The sequence below is a fragment of the Balearica regulorum genome, chromosome W, assembly GCF_011004875.1.
Source record: "Balearica regulorum gibbericeps isolate bBalReg1 chromosome W, bBalReg1.pri, whole genome shotgun sequence".
NCBI lineage: Eukaryota > Metazoa > Chordata > Aves > Gruiformes > Gruidae > Balearica > Balearica regulorum.
The window spans coordinates 15,245,138-15,258,441 of NC_046219.1; the positions used below are offsets into that span (position 1 = coordinate 15,245,138).

A 13,304-nucleotide genomic window follows, 5' to 3' on the forward strand; every position below is an offset into this window, starting at 1 on the left:
GGAGGAGGTTGCTATAATGCACTGCCGGGCACACCAGTTTGGGCAATCTGCTGTTAATATAGGAAACCGTTTGGCAGATTACACTGCCAAGGAGGTTGCACAACAAGGTATTCTAGCACTAATCCCAGATAGAAAGATACAGCTACCAGGGACTAAGCCTTTTTACAGTGAAGTAGACCGTAAATTGGCATTGCATTTAAAAGCAACAGAAAATCCAGAAGGATGGCTGATAACCCCCAATGAGCAAGTTATTGTGCCACCTCAATTAATGACACAAATAACTGAGGCCAGACATAGACAAACACATTGGGGAGTGGAGTCTTTGATTGACAGCCTCCAATCACAAGTACGTAGTGTTCGAATGACTAAGATTATAAAATCAGTTACAGAGAAGTGCCCAGTCTGTTTAAAAAACAACCCTCTTAACCAAAGGAGGCCACCCCCAGGGGTTATTAGGTGAGGGAACTCCCCCGGAGATTACTGGCAAATTGATTTTTCTGAGTTACCCAGACAAAATGGCTATCCATATCTTTTGGTTTTGGTGGACACCTTTTCAGGGTGGCCTGAAGCTTTTCCCTGTCGCACCAACAAAGCACGGGAGGTTGTTAAATGCTTATTAAAGGAAATAATACCTAAGTTTGGTGTACCAATTGGGATGTCCTCAGATAGAGGACCACATTTTGTGGCTGAGGTTTTGCAACAATTAAGTCAAACCTTGAATATTACATGGGATTTACATACTCCATGGAGACCGCAATCTAATGGGAAAGTTGAAAGAAAGAATCAGACTCTGAAAAGACAAATAATTAAATTCTGTCAGGAAACAACATTAAAATGGCCCCAAGCCCTTTCTTTAGCTCTCCTCCGAATTAGGGTACAACCTCGGACTAATAAAAAGGTCAGTCCCTATGAAATAATATATGGAAGGTCATACCAATTACCTGCGTTTCTGGGAGCGGTTACTATAAGGGGAAATGATGATTTAAGTGAATGTTTGGTCTCTTTGGAAAAAAAAACACTTGCAGGTCTAAAGAGATACGTCATCTTATCTGAACCTCTGACCCTTGATACCCCCGTGCATCCATACCAGCCTGGCGACCACGTCTACATAAAGACTTGGAACTCTGAACTGCTACAACAAAAGTGGAAAGGACCCTTCCAGATTCTTTTGACAACTTACACAGCAATCAAGGTTGAAGGAATTGAACCATGAATCCACTATACCCAAGTTAAGAAAGCCCCCTTGGATCAGTGGCAAGTAACTACAGAAGGGCCTTTAAAAATCAAATTGAATGGGGTTTGAAAGGGTATGTCAACTATGTAAGATGTCTTGCCCTGTCGGGACAGGTATGGTTACTGCTAATCTATCTACTGATATATATATATGGCTCTGATAGAAAAAGGTGAAGGTGAAACTTAAAAGAATCTGAAAAGATCTTAAAAGTTCCAAAAGGGGGGAAATGTAGCCAAAAAGATAGCCCTGTAACGAAGGCCTACTTATATGTGATAAGAAACTATTCATTATTACTTGAGGTAGAAGGCTAACGATTCTTAGAATGAGCACCTGCTATACACATCATGATAAAAAGGAGGAGCTACAAGACACTTCAAGGTCCTTATGTACGTACTTTTCAGAAAGGGAGGACACTAATTGCCTCCAGGAGCATCCTTATCTTCCTGAGGCATATAGCAAACAATTACCAACACCGAAATATTGAGAAACTAGGGGAAAGGTAACTTGGGCCAGAGGCCCCACGACCACCGACCCCTAAGCCCCCTACCCAAATTATACCCCCTACTCAAAAGATAGAGGCAGAGAAAGGAACTGAGCATGCGTTCTAGTTTGCATACTAGGCGAAGAAATATGACCCAATCATTGTAATGGGGAGTGTACCACTTTGTAATCCTTGTAATATTCGTGTATAAATATGACAAGAGAACCAGCATTAGGTGTGCCTGATTAGAGGAACTATCCTCCTGACACCCAGCGCTGCAATAAAAGGAAATGCCTGCTTCTTAATGCTAAATTGGTGTTAAGGAGTTTTCTTTCATTCCCCAATTTCGGTGACAAGGTTAGTCTTGATAACACATGTTGCTAACCTCCAAGGCTGAGGCCCAAATAGGTCTTGTAACCTGGTCAGGAGCTTTCTGCCTGACTGTATTTGTGCTGACAGAAATCCTTATGGTCACTAATGCTGTAGTACTGGCCCCTGACATCCCTGCAGCTGCCACCCAGGCCCCTGGGCTCCGTTCTCTCCCATCTCTGTGACTAGTTCCTCTTTAAACGGCTGCAGTCATGCTGCTGAGTCTTCCCATGCCCGTTGTTTGTGGCTGGAGCACTCAGCCAGCATGTGGGCATCCTCTCCACAGCCCTCCATATCACCCCTCTGCCTTCGAGGCATGGGCAGGTGGTGGTGCCACCGCCCCTGCCCCGCCCCTGGAGCCAGGCTGCCTGCGAGCTTGGGCTGTCGAGAGCCAGGCCCTGGCCGGGCACTGGCGGGTTGTGATGTGTCCTCTCTTACGTCCTTCCCCGTTCCCTGAGCCTCGGCTCTGCCCATCCCCGGGCCGCGCTGCCTCCGGTGCTGGCTGCCAAGGGAACGCTGCCGCCTGGGGCTGGGCCGCAGCCTGCTTGTCGTCGCGGGGCTGGGAGGGGAAGGAATGCCGAGGCCCAGGCTGCCCCCCTTGCCGGGCCAGCTGGTGAGTGTCTCTCTTGGAGGCAGTGCAGTGCTCAGGGTCCGGAGGAGCGACGGAGCAACAGCAGCGATGCGGCTTCCGGGACCTGCTCCTGAGGATGCGGCCTGAGTGGTGGCCTGGTCATCGCGCCAGGCACTGGCTCGGGTTGCCCTGTCCCGTGCCTTGCTCTCTCTCTCCCGTGGACCCGAAGCATGGGTGGTTGTCCTGGTTCTGGCAAGGATAGAGTTAATTTCCCAAGGAGCCAGGACAGGTGAGCCAAGCTGGCCAGGGGGCTATTCCATACCATGTGACATCATGCTCACCATAAAAGGGGGCTAGTCGGGCAGGGGTGGGCTCGATGTGGTTCCAGGACGGGTTCAGTGTCTGGTCGGTCGTTGGATTGGTAAATTGTTCTCTGTTATCACCCATTGTTACTATCTGTTATCACCCATTGTTACTATCTGTTATCAGTACTGTTGTTGATTGTTTCCCTCTCCCTTGCTGTCCCAGTAAACTGCCCTTATCCCAACCCCTCGAGGCTTTACTGTTGTTTTTCCGTTCTCCTCCCCATCCTGCTGGGAGGGGTGAGTGAGTGGCGTGTGGCACTTAGCTACCGGCTGGGGCTAAACCACATCAGTCCTTTTTGGTGCCCAACGTGGGGCTCAAGAAAATCGAGATAAGGATACTAATTGGAAGAGGTAACGGGCAAAACATGGACTGAATGTAGCTTGAGAGTGAAATAGTGGTGAAGGGATGAGAGGTGGATTTTCTGTGTATTGTCCACTCTTGTTTGGTGTTGTGATAGTGTTGTTTTGATTTTGGTGTGGGGAATTCTTTTTTCTTTTTCCTTGTTGATGTGATTAGTGTTTGTGAAGTTTTTGTGTTGAATGTATATTTTAATGATAATTCTTAAATATGTGATTCAGAGGTGAGGGGTAGAATGTGTTGGGTTTGTGTGGCAAGGTTTTGGTAGTGGGGGGGCTACAGGGGTGGCTTCTGTGAGAAGCTGCTAGAAGCTTCCCCTGTGTCTGTTAGAGCCAATGCCAGCCGGCTCCAAGACAGACCCACCACTGGCCAAGGCCAAGCCAATCAGCGCCTCTGTGATAACATATTTAAGAAGGAAAAAAAACCCAGTTAGAGAGAGAGCTTTTGCAGCCAGAGAGAGGAGTGAGAAGATGTAAGAAACTCTGCAGACACCAAGGTCAGTGCAGAAGGAGGGGGAGGAGGTGCTCCAGGCGCTGGAGCAGAGATCCCCCTGCAGCCCGTGGTGAAGACCATGGTGAAGCAGGCTGACCCCTGCAGCCCATGGAGGGAGGATGAGGGGGTGTAGAGATTCCACCTGCAGCCTGTGGAGGACCCCATGCCAGAGCAGGTGGAGGCACCTGAAGGAGGCTGTGGCCCTGTGGGAAGCCCATGCTGGAGCAAGCTCCTGGCAGGACCTGTGGATCCGTGGAGAGAGGAGCCCATGCCAGAGCAGGTTTGCTGGCAGGACTTGTGACCCCGTGGGGGACCCCTCGCTGGAGCAGTTTGCTCCTGAAGGTCTGCACCCCATGGAAGAGACCCACGCTGGAGCAGTTCATGAAGGACTGTAGCCCATGGGAGAGACTCATGTTGGAGAAGGTTGTGAAGGACTGTCTCCCATGAGAGGGACTCCATGCTGGAGCAGGGGAACGATGAGAGGAGTCCTCCCCCTGAGGATGAAGAAGCGGCAGAAACACCGCGTGATGAACTGACCGTAACCCCCATTCCCCGTCCCCCTGTGCCGCTGAGGGGGGGGCGGAGGTTGAAGCCGGGAGTGAAGTTGAGCCTGGGAAGATGGGAGGGGTGGGGGGAGGTGTGTTAAGATTTGGTTTTATTTCTCATTCCTCTACTCTGTTTTCCTTAGTAATAAATTAGATGAATTCCCTCTCTCAGTTCAGTCTGTTTTGCTCATGACGATAGTTAGTGAGTGATCTCTCCCTGTCCTTATCTCGACCCATAAGCTTTTCATTGTGCCTTTTCTCCCCTGTCTAGTGAAGGAGGGGAGTGATAGAGCGGCTCTGGTGGGCACCTGACCCCCAGCCAGGGTCAACCCACCACAGGGGGGAATTACCACTTCCTGGGCACTTATGTTTACTGGGCTACAGCTCTGGTGTCCCAGTGCTGGAAACAAACTTTTGAAGGGAGTGGGATGAAACGTTCCTAAGCTGAACTGCACCTGCAAAGGGGTTAAGGCCCAGCCTTGACCTCTACCTAATCTTGCGGGGGGATGTGGCTGGGCTTGGGGGTTTCTGGAAAAAATGAGGCAACCTTTCCTGAGAAGCTGGGGAAGGGGCTCCCTGCTACAATTATGCTATAGAGGAAACCTGATTAAAGGTAGGGAGATACAGTGTGGGAAACCTGTGCAAAAGGGTAGATGTGTACTGGAATAGGGTAGGCTATTGATGCTCTTTTGGGAGAGCTGAAAGGTCTCAGTCCTGGAGGACTGCAGCATCTGAATAGCTGAGGAATGGATGTCTAAAGCAGTGTCAGCCTCTGGAGAAGTGACATCTGCTGTCACTCTAGGTAGTGCAGTTCCCAAGCTGTTAAATCTCACTGCAACAGCAGCAAAAATACTTGACAGGAAACTTCTGTTGTCACAAAGCTGGGTGATGACATCTTAGCGTGGATGGTTGTAGGGTTTCTCCTAGCCAGCTCACTTTCTTGTTGGGTTGGCTGTGATCACAGGGCTGCCCTCCCTGCCCTGCCTCTGGAGCTTACCATCCTCTACAACTCCCTGCTTTTTACTATGGGAGCATCTGACTCTGCCATCGAAGGAGAAGCAGAAGGAATATGCCAGGGGCTCCTCAAGGGTAAGGAGATCGTTCTCTGTGCTTTGGAGATGTGCAATGATAGGCTGGAGGAGGGGGGGCTGTGAGCAAGGAAGCTTGGCTCTGCCAGGAAGGGCAGGAGGTGAGGTGGCTTGCAGCCAGGGATGATGTGCAGCTGTGTGGCTGTCTGCCTGCTGCAGCCTGCAGGGATGGGCTGAAGGTTTTAAAGGAAACAAGAGTTTTCAAGGCATAAGGTGCCGAGTCTCTAGCAAAGTTTTAGTGACAGTATAAAACAAGTGTTTTCTTGGAAGCCAGCAGATAATAATTAAAGAAAACTAACTGAAATAGGCTGCAAGTCAGAGGGAGATCTGCAGTGTTAGCACATGCTTGCTCCTGGGCAAGTGACCTCAGGAGGACTTGGCAGAGCTGGAGTCATAGCTCGGAACTGTGTGTTGTCTCCTGTATGTGACGCCATTAACTGCACTGTCTGAGAGCTTGGTTTCCATGCCGCTGAGGCCAGGCAAGCCCTGTAACCCCATTCCCTCCCTCACTAAGAGGAGCCCATGCTTGCTTGAGGTTTTCCCTCCCTCTTGGGAACATGTCTGCTACAGGGCACTGACCTGTTGTTTCATAGCTGGGTTTTTTGTTTGTTTTGGTTTGTTTCTTTATTTTTTCAGTTTTGGAGGCTTGTGGGGCCTGTGGGCAGGATCTTAGCACTGAGGAGCTGTGGCAGAAGGTGCTGCAGGACCTAACTGTGGAGGAGCTGAAAGCACCTTTGTGCCGACTGGGGGCCCTGCAAGGAGCGTGGTGGCTGGCAGCCAGCCGCCTGGGAAGCATCACTGGCCTCTTCAGGGTACTGAGCAATGCTGAGGTAACTGGGCACAGGTGGATGCTGCGCAGCTCCTGGTTACCTGCACTGGAATATCTGCCTGCTGGTACCACCCCTACAACTCTGGAGTGTGCATTAGCTGTCTTGTCTTAGTCTTGGGGGGATCCTTAAGCCAGCTATCCTTCTTCTCCTGCTAGTCTTGTAGCCTGATTCACTCCACAGCTGGCACTTGAAGGTTTTTCTGGGCAAGTCAGGTGTTTTGCACCCAAGCCATGTGTGGGATGAATTGTTTGGGTGGGCATGAGCCAGCTTGTGTGCTCTGCCTTGAAGGGAGAGTGTCTGAATTGCTGGTGCCAGGAGCCCTGTTTAGCCTGTTGGCTGAGAGGGACTTGTATTTTGCTTTCTTGCTGTCACTGGGAGTTTCCAAGTAGTCACAGTGTGTGCCCTAGCTATATCTGTGCTGATATAAATACCCATGGATTTGCTAAAGGAGGCAGAGCTGGCATAAATACTGTGCTTGTCATAAAACCCACTCTGTAAAATGTTGCTGTGGCATTTGGAGACCTGAACCCATCAGTGCTTCCCAGTTACCATGAGTAATCCTCTCCCTGGTGTCCCAGTGTAGCCTAATGGCCCTGAGTGCATTAATGGGTCCCAGAATATCTCCTGCCTGCTAGACAGGCAACTTGGGCAGGCTGGAAGGGGGTTGCAAGTGGACTTTTCCAGCCTCTGTAGGGAGTAAGCTGTGAGCAGTGGGATGTAGAAGAACCTTCACTTGTGATTGGGAGGGCCAGGTTGTGTGAGGGCTGCTGAGGGGTCCCACCTTTTTGAATGCCCTCTGGCAGCACTTGGATCTGCCTTGCCAGGAACCCCTCGAGGTGCACCTCACTCTGAGGTGGGGAGGTGCTGCCCTGGGCCAGACAGGAATCACTGCAGCAAGTGGGTTGTAGTTGAAGTGAGAGGGTGGTAGGACATTGCTCCCCAGCACAGAGAGCACTGTCAAAGAGTTTGGTGGGACCTCTGTTTCCCTGTGCCCTGGAATCTGTGTTTCCTGCTTCCCTTCAGCATTCCCTGTTCTCTTTCCTCTGTGCATTCACAGGACCTGGGGAGAGCTCGCTGTAGCAGTGGGGAGAATGAACTCCTTTCCCTGCAAGTGCCTGGAATGAACTGCTCCCTGCGAGTGCCTGCCAAGGGGGCCTCCGTGCCCCTTGTACAGTGCATCGAGGACTTGAAGGAGATCCTGTGCATTGCAGCAGCCTTCCTGCAAGGTTTGCATGGAGGAGGAGCTCATTTTGGCATGGCCTCCTACTGCTCTCCCATCCCAGGGCCCCCCCTCCCTGCTCTTATCCTGATTGCTCTTCCCAAGCAAACCAGCCCTTTGGGTTTTCTGGGCTCTTCCTTTGGAAGAGGACCTGGGCTGAGCCTCTGAGTCTCAACTTTGCTGTTCAGTATTCAAAGAGCTTCTCTGCTTTTTCCCCAGCTAAGCCTTTCTCTGTACTGTCACAGGGTTCCTCTGCCCATCTGTGGCTTTAGGTAGGTGTCTGGGCCCTGCAGCGATCTTGTGTAAAGTGGAAGACTGGCAGGGAGCTTAGGAGGATTTTCCTTTCTTCTGGCACCTGCCTTGTTGCAAGCACGTTGTTCCTGCTGTATTATGGTGCTGCAGGAGCCACGCAAAGCTGTTGTGCAGCCTTGTAGCCTGGTATCACAGCAGTTGATTGATCTCATCTGACTGTTGCATTCTGTCCCGCTCATGGTTTTCTCTCACTCACTGTCTTGACAACCCCTGCAGCTTCAGGGGCAGCCAGAGCTGCCTTGCTCTGCCCAGGCTGACACAGGGCCTTCCTTTGAGGAGGGAGAGCAGGGGAGCTCTTGCCCACAGGCTTCTCAAAAGCCTCTAGGGTGGCGATAGTGCTTCCAGCAGGGAGGTGGCAAATGTGAATGTGACATGGGCATGTGAGGGTGTCCTCAGAGGGAAGCTTGAAATGGGGATTGAAAGAAAAGCAAATACCATTCACGATAAATATTAATGAATTAATAACCCAAAGCATCCTGCTGGGTAATGGCCCAGATGTGCTGGAAAAAGTTTTTCTGAGATTCTGTGTGTACTTCCCCATCTGCACCGCCTTTGCTGTGCATGAATGCGCAGGTGGACCTGCCCAGCACCTACCTCTGCCCTTGTTCTGGGCAAAGGCAGGCATCTTGGTATCTGGGCTTGGAAACTGCTATTATTTCTGTTAGACATTTCTGTCAAGTGGCTTGTTCTCTTGCAACATCATCAAACGAAAGATGGCAGCTTGGCACCATCCTGCTGTGCATTGCTGGGTATGAAGAGGATCAGGTAGGTCCCTATGGCACTGGGAAGAAAAGGGCACGTATGCTTGTTTGGGGACCAGGCTAGGTGGGAAGGGGAGCTGCAGAGCTGAGATGTTCAGTCTGTCCTAGGGCTGCAGGAGCTGGAGGCTGGGCATCTCGCCACCACCCTTTCCCTCCTCCAGGAAGCTGTGGGAGGATTCTGTTCCAAGAGGGTCCTGGCCCAGATCTACACCTGCCTCGGCTGCTGCACTTGGCGAATAGTAATGGCCGAGCCTCTCCACTGTCAGTGGGGAGAGGGGAAATGCAGCCTAGAGTGGAATGGGGAGGCTCAGGCTGATGTCCACACTGCCTCTGCATGGTCCTAGGCTACTGCAGGAAGGCTAGGTCTTGAGCAGAAGCTGCCCTTGTGGCCCCAGCCTCCTTAGGCAAGGAGGCTGCAAAATCCAGGCAGGGGTTTTGTCTGAGCACAAAGGGTTGCTGCAGAGAAAGAAGCTCAAAAACCAGCCTGAGGAGGAATGCTTTTGGCTAAAGTGCTACCCTTGTTTAGTGGTGATCACTGGGGAAGCAAAGCAGGGATCTGGATCCCACTGAACAATAAAGATGTCAGCAAGACGTCCTTGCAACACGCACCTCTCCATATATCCAAGACAAGCCTCAGACAGCCCTTCAGCACCTGAAACGGGCCCTCCAGGTAGACTTCCAGTGCCTTCCTGCCCTGTCCCACATGGCAGCAGTGTATCATGAGCTGGGGGAGACTGACATGGAGCTGCAAGCCCTGGCTCTGCTCTACAAGGTTTGCTTCCTGTAGTTCTGGGTTGATTTTTTCCCAGCAGAGCCTGCACAGAGCTTCATGCAGGCTCCTGCCTTCTGGGAGCCTGTTTTACCCTGGAGGAGTCCTCAAAGCAGACTACAACGATCCAGCTGTGATGCTGCCTTCAGCAGCTGGCAGGAAGGAGCCCAGCTAGATGCAAAATTCCTGCTCAGCACCTGGCTGTTGGATGTGGCAAGACCTTTGGGTCCCAGTTCATGCTCTTGGTGGCTTGGGAGAAGAGGTTATGTTTTTGTGTCAGAGTATCAGTCTCTTAAAGTATCTAGTAAAGAGGCCTTTAAAAGGCAGATTGTGGCTGTGAGGAGGTGTGCATTAGCTATAGCAACCTTAGTCTGCCTGAGAGGAGCAGGTCATAGCAGTGTACACTGAGTTAGCTCTTCAGCTTTTCAAAATCTGTAAGATAGAAACACAGCTGTGGAGAGGGATCTCTCCCATAGTGAATGGCCCAAGATCTGGTCTAACTAGGTCTGCGGCTGTGATGGGAGATGCTGTTCCAGGCAGCTCGGAGCACCTTGAACTGAAAACCTGAAGCTCAGTGTGTTCTGGGTGATCTTGCATATCTCCTGATGCTGTGTGGTGAGCAGAAATCTGCCTGTCCCTATGTGATCCTGGTTGCTCTTCCTCTTTCTGGAAGCAGCTGTGCTATAGCGAGTGAGAACAGCATAGCTGTGCTTCTGAAGTGTTGCTTCTGCTCATCTAGGTGCATCTCCAGATGCCAGAAATGGCAAGTGATTGCAGCTGCTTGGGACTTGACCAGAGTTGTTGACCATATTGTCTGTTCCTGTTTCACAGGTTCTTGGGGGAAAAACCTTCCAGCAGCTGCTTCCTCTAATCCATATTTCCTAATCCAAACAGACCTCCTGTCATGGTTTAACCCCAGTCAGCAACTAAGCATCACACAGCTGCTCACTCACCCCCCCCCCCCAGTGTAACCATGTAACGGTTACTTGGGAAGACAAACACCATCACTACCAACATCCCCCTCTTCCTTCTTCTTCCCCAGCTTTATATGCTGAGCATGATATCATATGGTATGGAATATCCCTTTGGTCAGGTGGGGTCAACTGTCCTGGCTGTGTCCCCTCCCAACTTCTTGTGCACCCCCAGCCATCCCACTGGCAGGGCAGTGCGAGAAGCAGAAAAGGCCTTGACTCTCTGTGTAAGCACTGCTCAGCAATAACTAAAACATCCCTGTGTTATCAACACTGTTTCCAGCACAAATCCAAAATATAGCCCCATAATAGCTACTATGAAGAAAATTAACTCTATCCCAGCTAAAACCAGCACATTCTCCACCCCTTATTCCATACCATTTACATCATGCTCAGGTCCCACACTATCCAATATATCTTCATTAACTCCCACCCCCTTTCCCATCCTTTGATATAATACACAGATGTCATTCCCTTAGTCTATGGACCACCTTTGTAAGATGTCCATAAAATGGCCACAAATTGTTCATTTAGTCCATGACTTTGGGCTCCATCTGTTATCGTGGTCACTCAGGACAGGAGAGGTGGTGTGTTGCATGGAGTTACTGGGCACCAAAACCAGCTCAGGTCGAGTCACTGCTGCACTTGCGCTGCTTCCTGTAAGGCTTGTCCTCCATTGGTTCAGGTGTTTCCTGCTATAGTAATTCCTATAACATGCAACTCAAATCATGGGTTACAACAATTTAAAGGTATTTCCATTACAGTCTCCACCCCTGGTCCCTTCGAGTCAGACCATCAGATTTAACATTGCAATGAACTCCTCCCCTTGCCCCTGCTCCGGCTTGGACTTATCCACAGACTGCAGTCCCTTAGGGGAGTACCTGCTCCAAGTGGAGCCTTATCCACGAGCCACAGTCTCTCCAGGGGTACACCTGCTGCAGCATAGACTTATCCACAGCCACAGTCGCTTCGAGGTGCACCTGTTCCAGCGTGGCCTTCTCCATGGGCCACAATGCCTTCAGAGATATACTTGCTCCAGCACGGCCTTGCCCACAGCCGCAGTCCCTTCAGAAGCAAACCTGCTCCAACGTGGCCTTACCCATGGCTGCAGTCCCTCCAGGGGAGTACCTGCTTTGTTGTGGGCCACATGCTTTGAGGTGCTCCAGCATGACCTCATGCACAGCCACAGATGCTTCGAGGTGTACCTTCTCCAGCATGGACTTATCCTTGGGCCACAATCCCTTCAGAGGTATACCTGCTGTGGCACAGGCATAACCACAGCCACAGATGCTTCGAGGTGTACCTTCTCCAGCATGGACTTATCCTTGGGCCACAATCCCTTCAGAGGTATACCTGCTGTGGCACAGGCATAACCACGGCCACAGATGCTTCGAGATGTACCTGCTCTGTCACAGACTTATCCACAGCCACAGACACTTTGGGGTGTCCTGCTCCAGCTTGAACTCATCCACAGGTCACAGTCCCTTCAGCTCGAGTGCATGCTGGAGTTCCGGCCTGTCAGGTACAGCAGCACAAAAACAGCAGCGATGCCCTGGCCATCTGCCAGCCCAGGCACATCACCATTGCTGTTATCAAAATGTTCCCAGGCACAGCACAGTAAGATGATAAGCAGTACGGCAGTACAGCAAGCAGCAAAAGCAAAAAGCAGCCACTCACGAGCACTAGACTCTACAGTAAGGCAAGCAAGCCCCGTGGCAAGCACAGGAGCCTGCCAATTAATAGCTAAACAGCAATAACAGCTATAAATTTGATCTAGCACATTCCAATCAAACCTGTCATTATCTCGAACCCTTTGAGCCCCACATTGGGCGCCAGAAAGGACTGTTGTGGTTTAACCTCAACCAGCAACTAAGCACCACACAGCCGATCACTCACTCCCCCCCCGGCAGGATGGGGGAGAGAATCAGAAGGGTAAAAGTGGAAAAACTCGTGGGTTGAGATAAAGACAGTTTAATAGGTAAAGCAAAAGCCGCGCACACAAGCAAAGCAAAGCAAGGAATTCATTCACCACTTCCCAGAGGCAGGCAGGTGTTCAGCCATCTCCAGGAAAGCAGGGCTCCATCATGTGTAATGGTTACTTGGGAAGAAAAATGCCATAACTCTGAATGTCACTCCCTTCCTTCTTCTTCTCCTCACTTTATATGCTGAGCATGATATCATATGGTATGGAATATCCCTTTGGTCAGTTGGGGTCAGCTGTCCTGGCTGTGTCCCCTCCCAACTTCTTGTGCACCCCCAGCCTACTTGCTGGTGGGGCAGTGTGAGAAGCAGATTCACATCAGAGACTGCTTGCCACTACTGTCTGGAGAAACAGCTTCCCCTTCTCTGCGGGGAGCAGCTGTCTGTTGGCCTGGTTTTGGATGTCCTTCACTTCAAGAATAGGGATTTGCTGCCTTGACTCTGCTGAGCTGTTAGCGCTTCACAGCTTCTGCCTCCTCTGACAGGCTCCTGTGTCTGTGGAAATGGGTCTGAGCTTTGCTGGGCAGCATCTCTGGGTTCCCTGTAAGCACAGGGTCATTCTGCTTGGCTGGGTGCTCTGCAATTCTGCATCTGAGCACTGCCATCATTCTTGCTCCTAGGTGCCCCTAGATGGTGGCTCAGCTCTGCCCAGGATCCTTGAGGTGTTCCTGGAAGCAGTGTCTGCCTTGGAGCAGGCCAGGAGGCACCAGGATGCCATAACCATGTGCGAGGAGGTCATCAGCCGGATGACTGACCTGATCCCATGGATGTTACGAGTGGAGGAGAGGCTGGAGCAGCTGGACTACCCATCAGCAGGGGCAGGGCTGGCAGATGGACTCCCATCCCAGAAGAAGGAAAGGCTGTGATGCCTCGCGTGTAAGAGCAGCTGGATACCTGCACCAGGACTGGGCATTGGCCAAGCTGAGTGAGAGCAAGGAGGCCATAGTGCAATTCAGCAG

At 51.1% G+C, this 13,304-nt stretch overlaps 1 protein-coding gene and 1 long non-coding RNA gene across 2 annotated transcripts in view; one reads left to right on the forward strand and one right to left on the reverse strand.

Annotated features, from left to right (window-relative positions):
• Positions 1 to 13,304, reverse strand: part of LOC142599220 (uncharacterized) — a 434,245-nt gene that overhangs the window by 177,077 nt on the left and 243,864 nt on the right. The window lies entirely within an intron of this gene.
• LOC142599305 (Fanconi anemia group G protein-like) lies at positions 5,135 to 13,296 on the forward strand. Its single transcript, XM_075739176.1, has 7 exons — positions 5,135 to 5,504; positions 6,140 to 6,333; positions 7,391 to 7,559; positions 8,734 to 8,867; positions 9,254 to 9,401; positions 10,226 to 10,312; positions 12,976 to 13,296. The coding sequence occupies exons 1-7, from the start codon at positions 5,321 to 5,323 to the stop codon at positions 13,209 to 13,211; spliced, it is 1,152 nt and encodes a 383-aa protein (XP_075595291.1). The 5' UTR covers positions 5,135 to 5,320; the 3' UTR covers positions 13,212 to 13,296.

Coding starts and splice junctions, on each gene's coding strand:
- LOC142599305 (XM_075739176.1), top strand. CDS start 5,321: ATGGTTGTAGGGTTTCTCCTAGCCAGCTCACTTTCTTGTTGGGTTGGC. Junction 5,505..6,139: donor ATGCCAGGGGCTCCTCAAGG/GTAAGGAGATCG, acceptor TTATTTTTTCAG/TTTTGGAGGCTTGTGGGGCC. Junction 10,313..12,975: donor CCTGTCATGGTTTAACCCCA/GTCAGCAACTAA, acceptor AGGTGCCCCTAG/ATGGTGGCTCAGCTCTGCCC.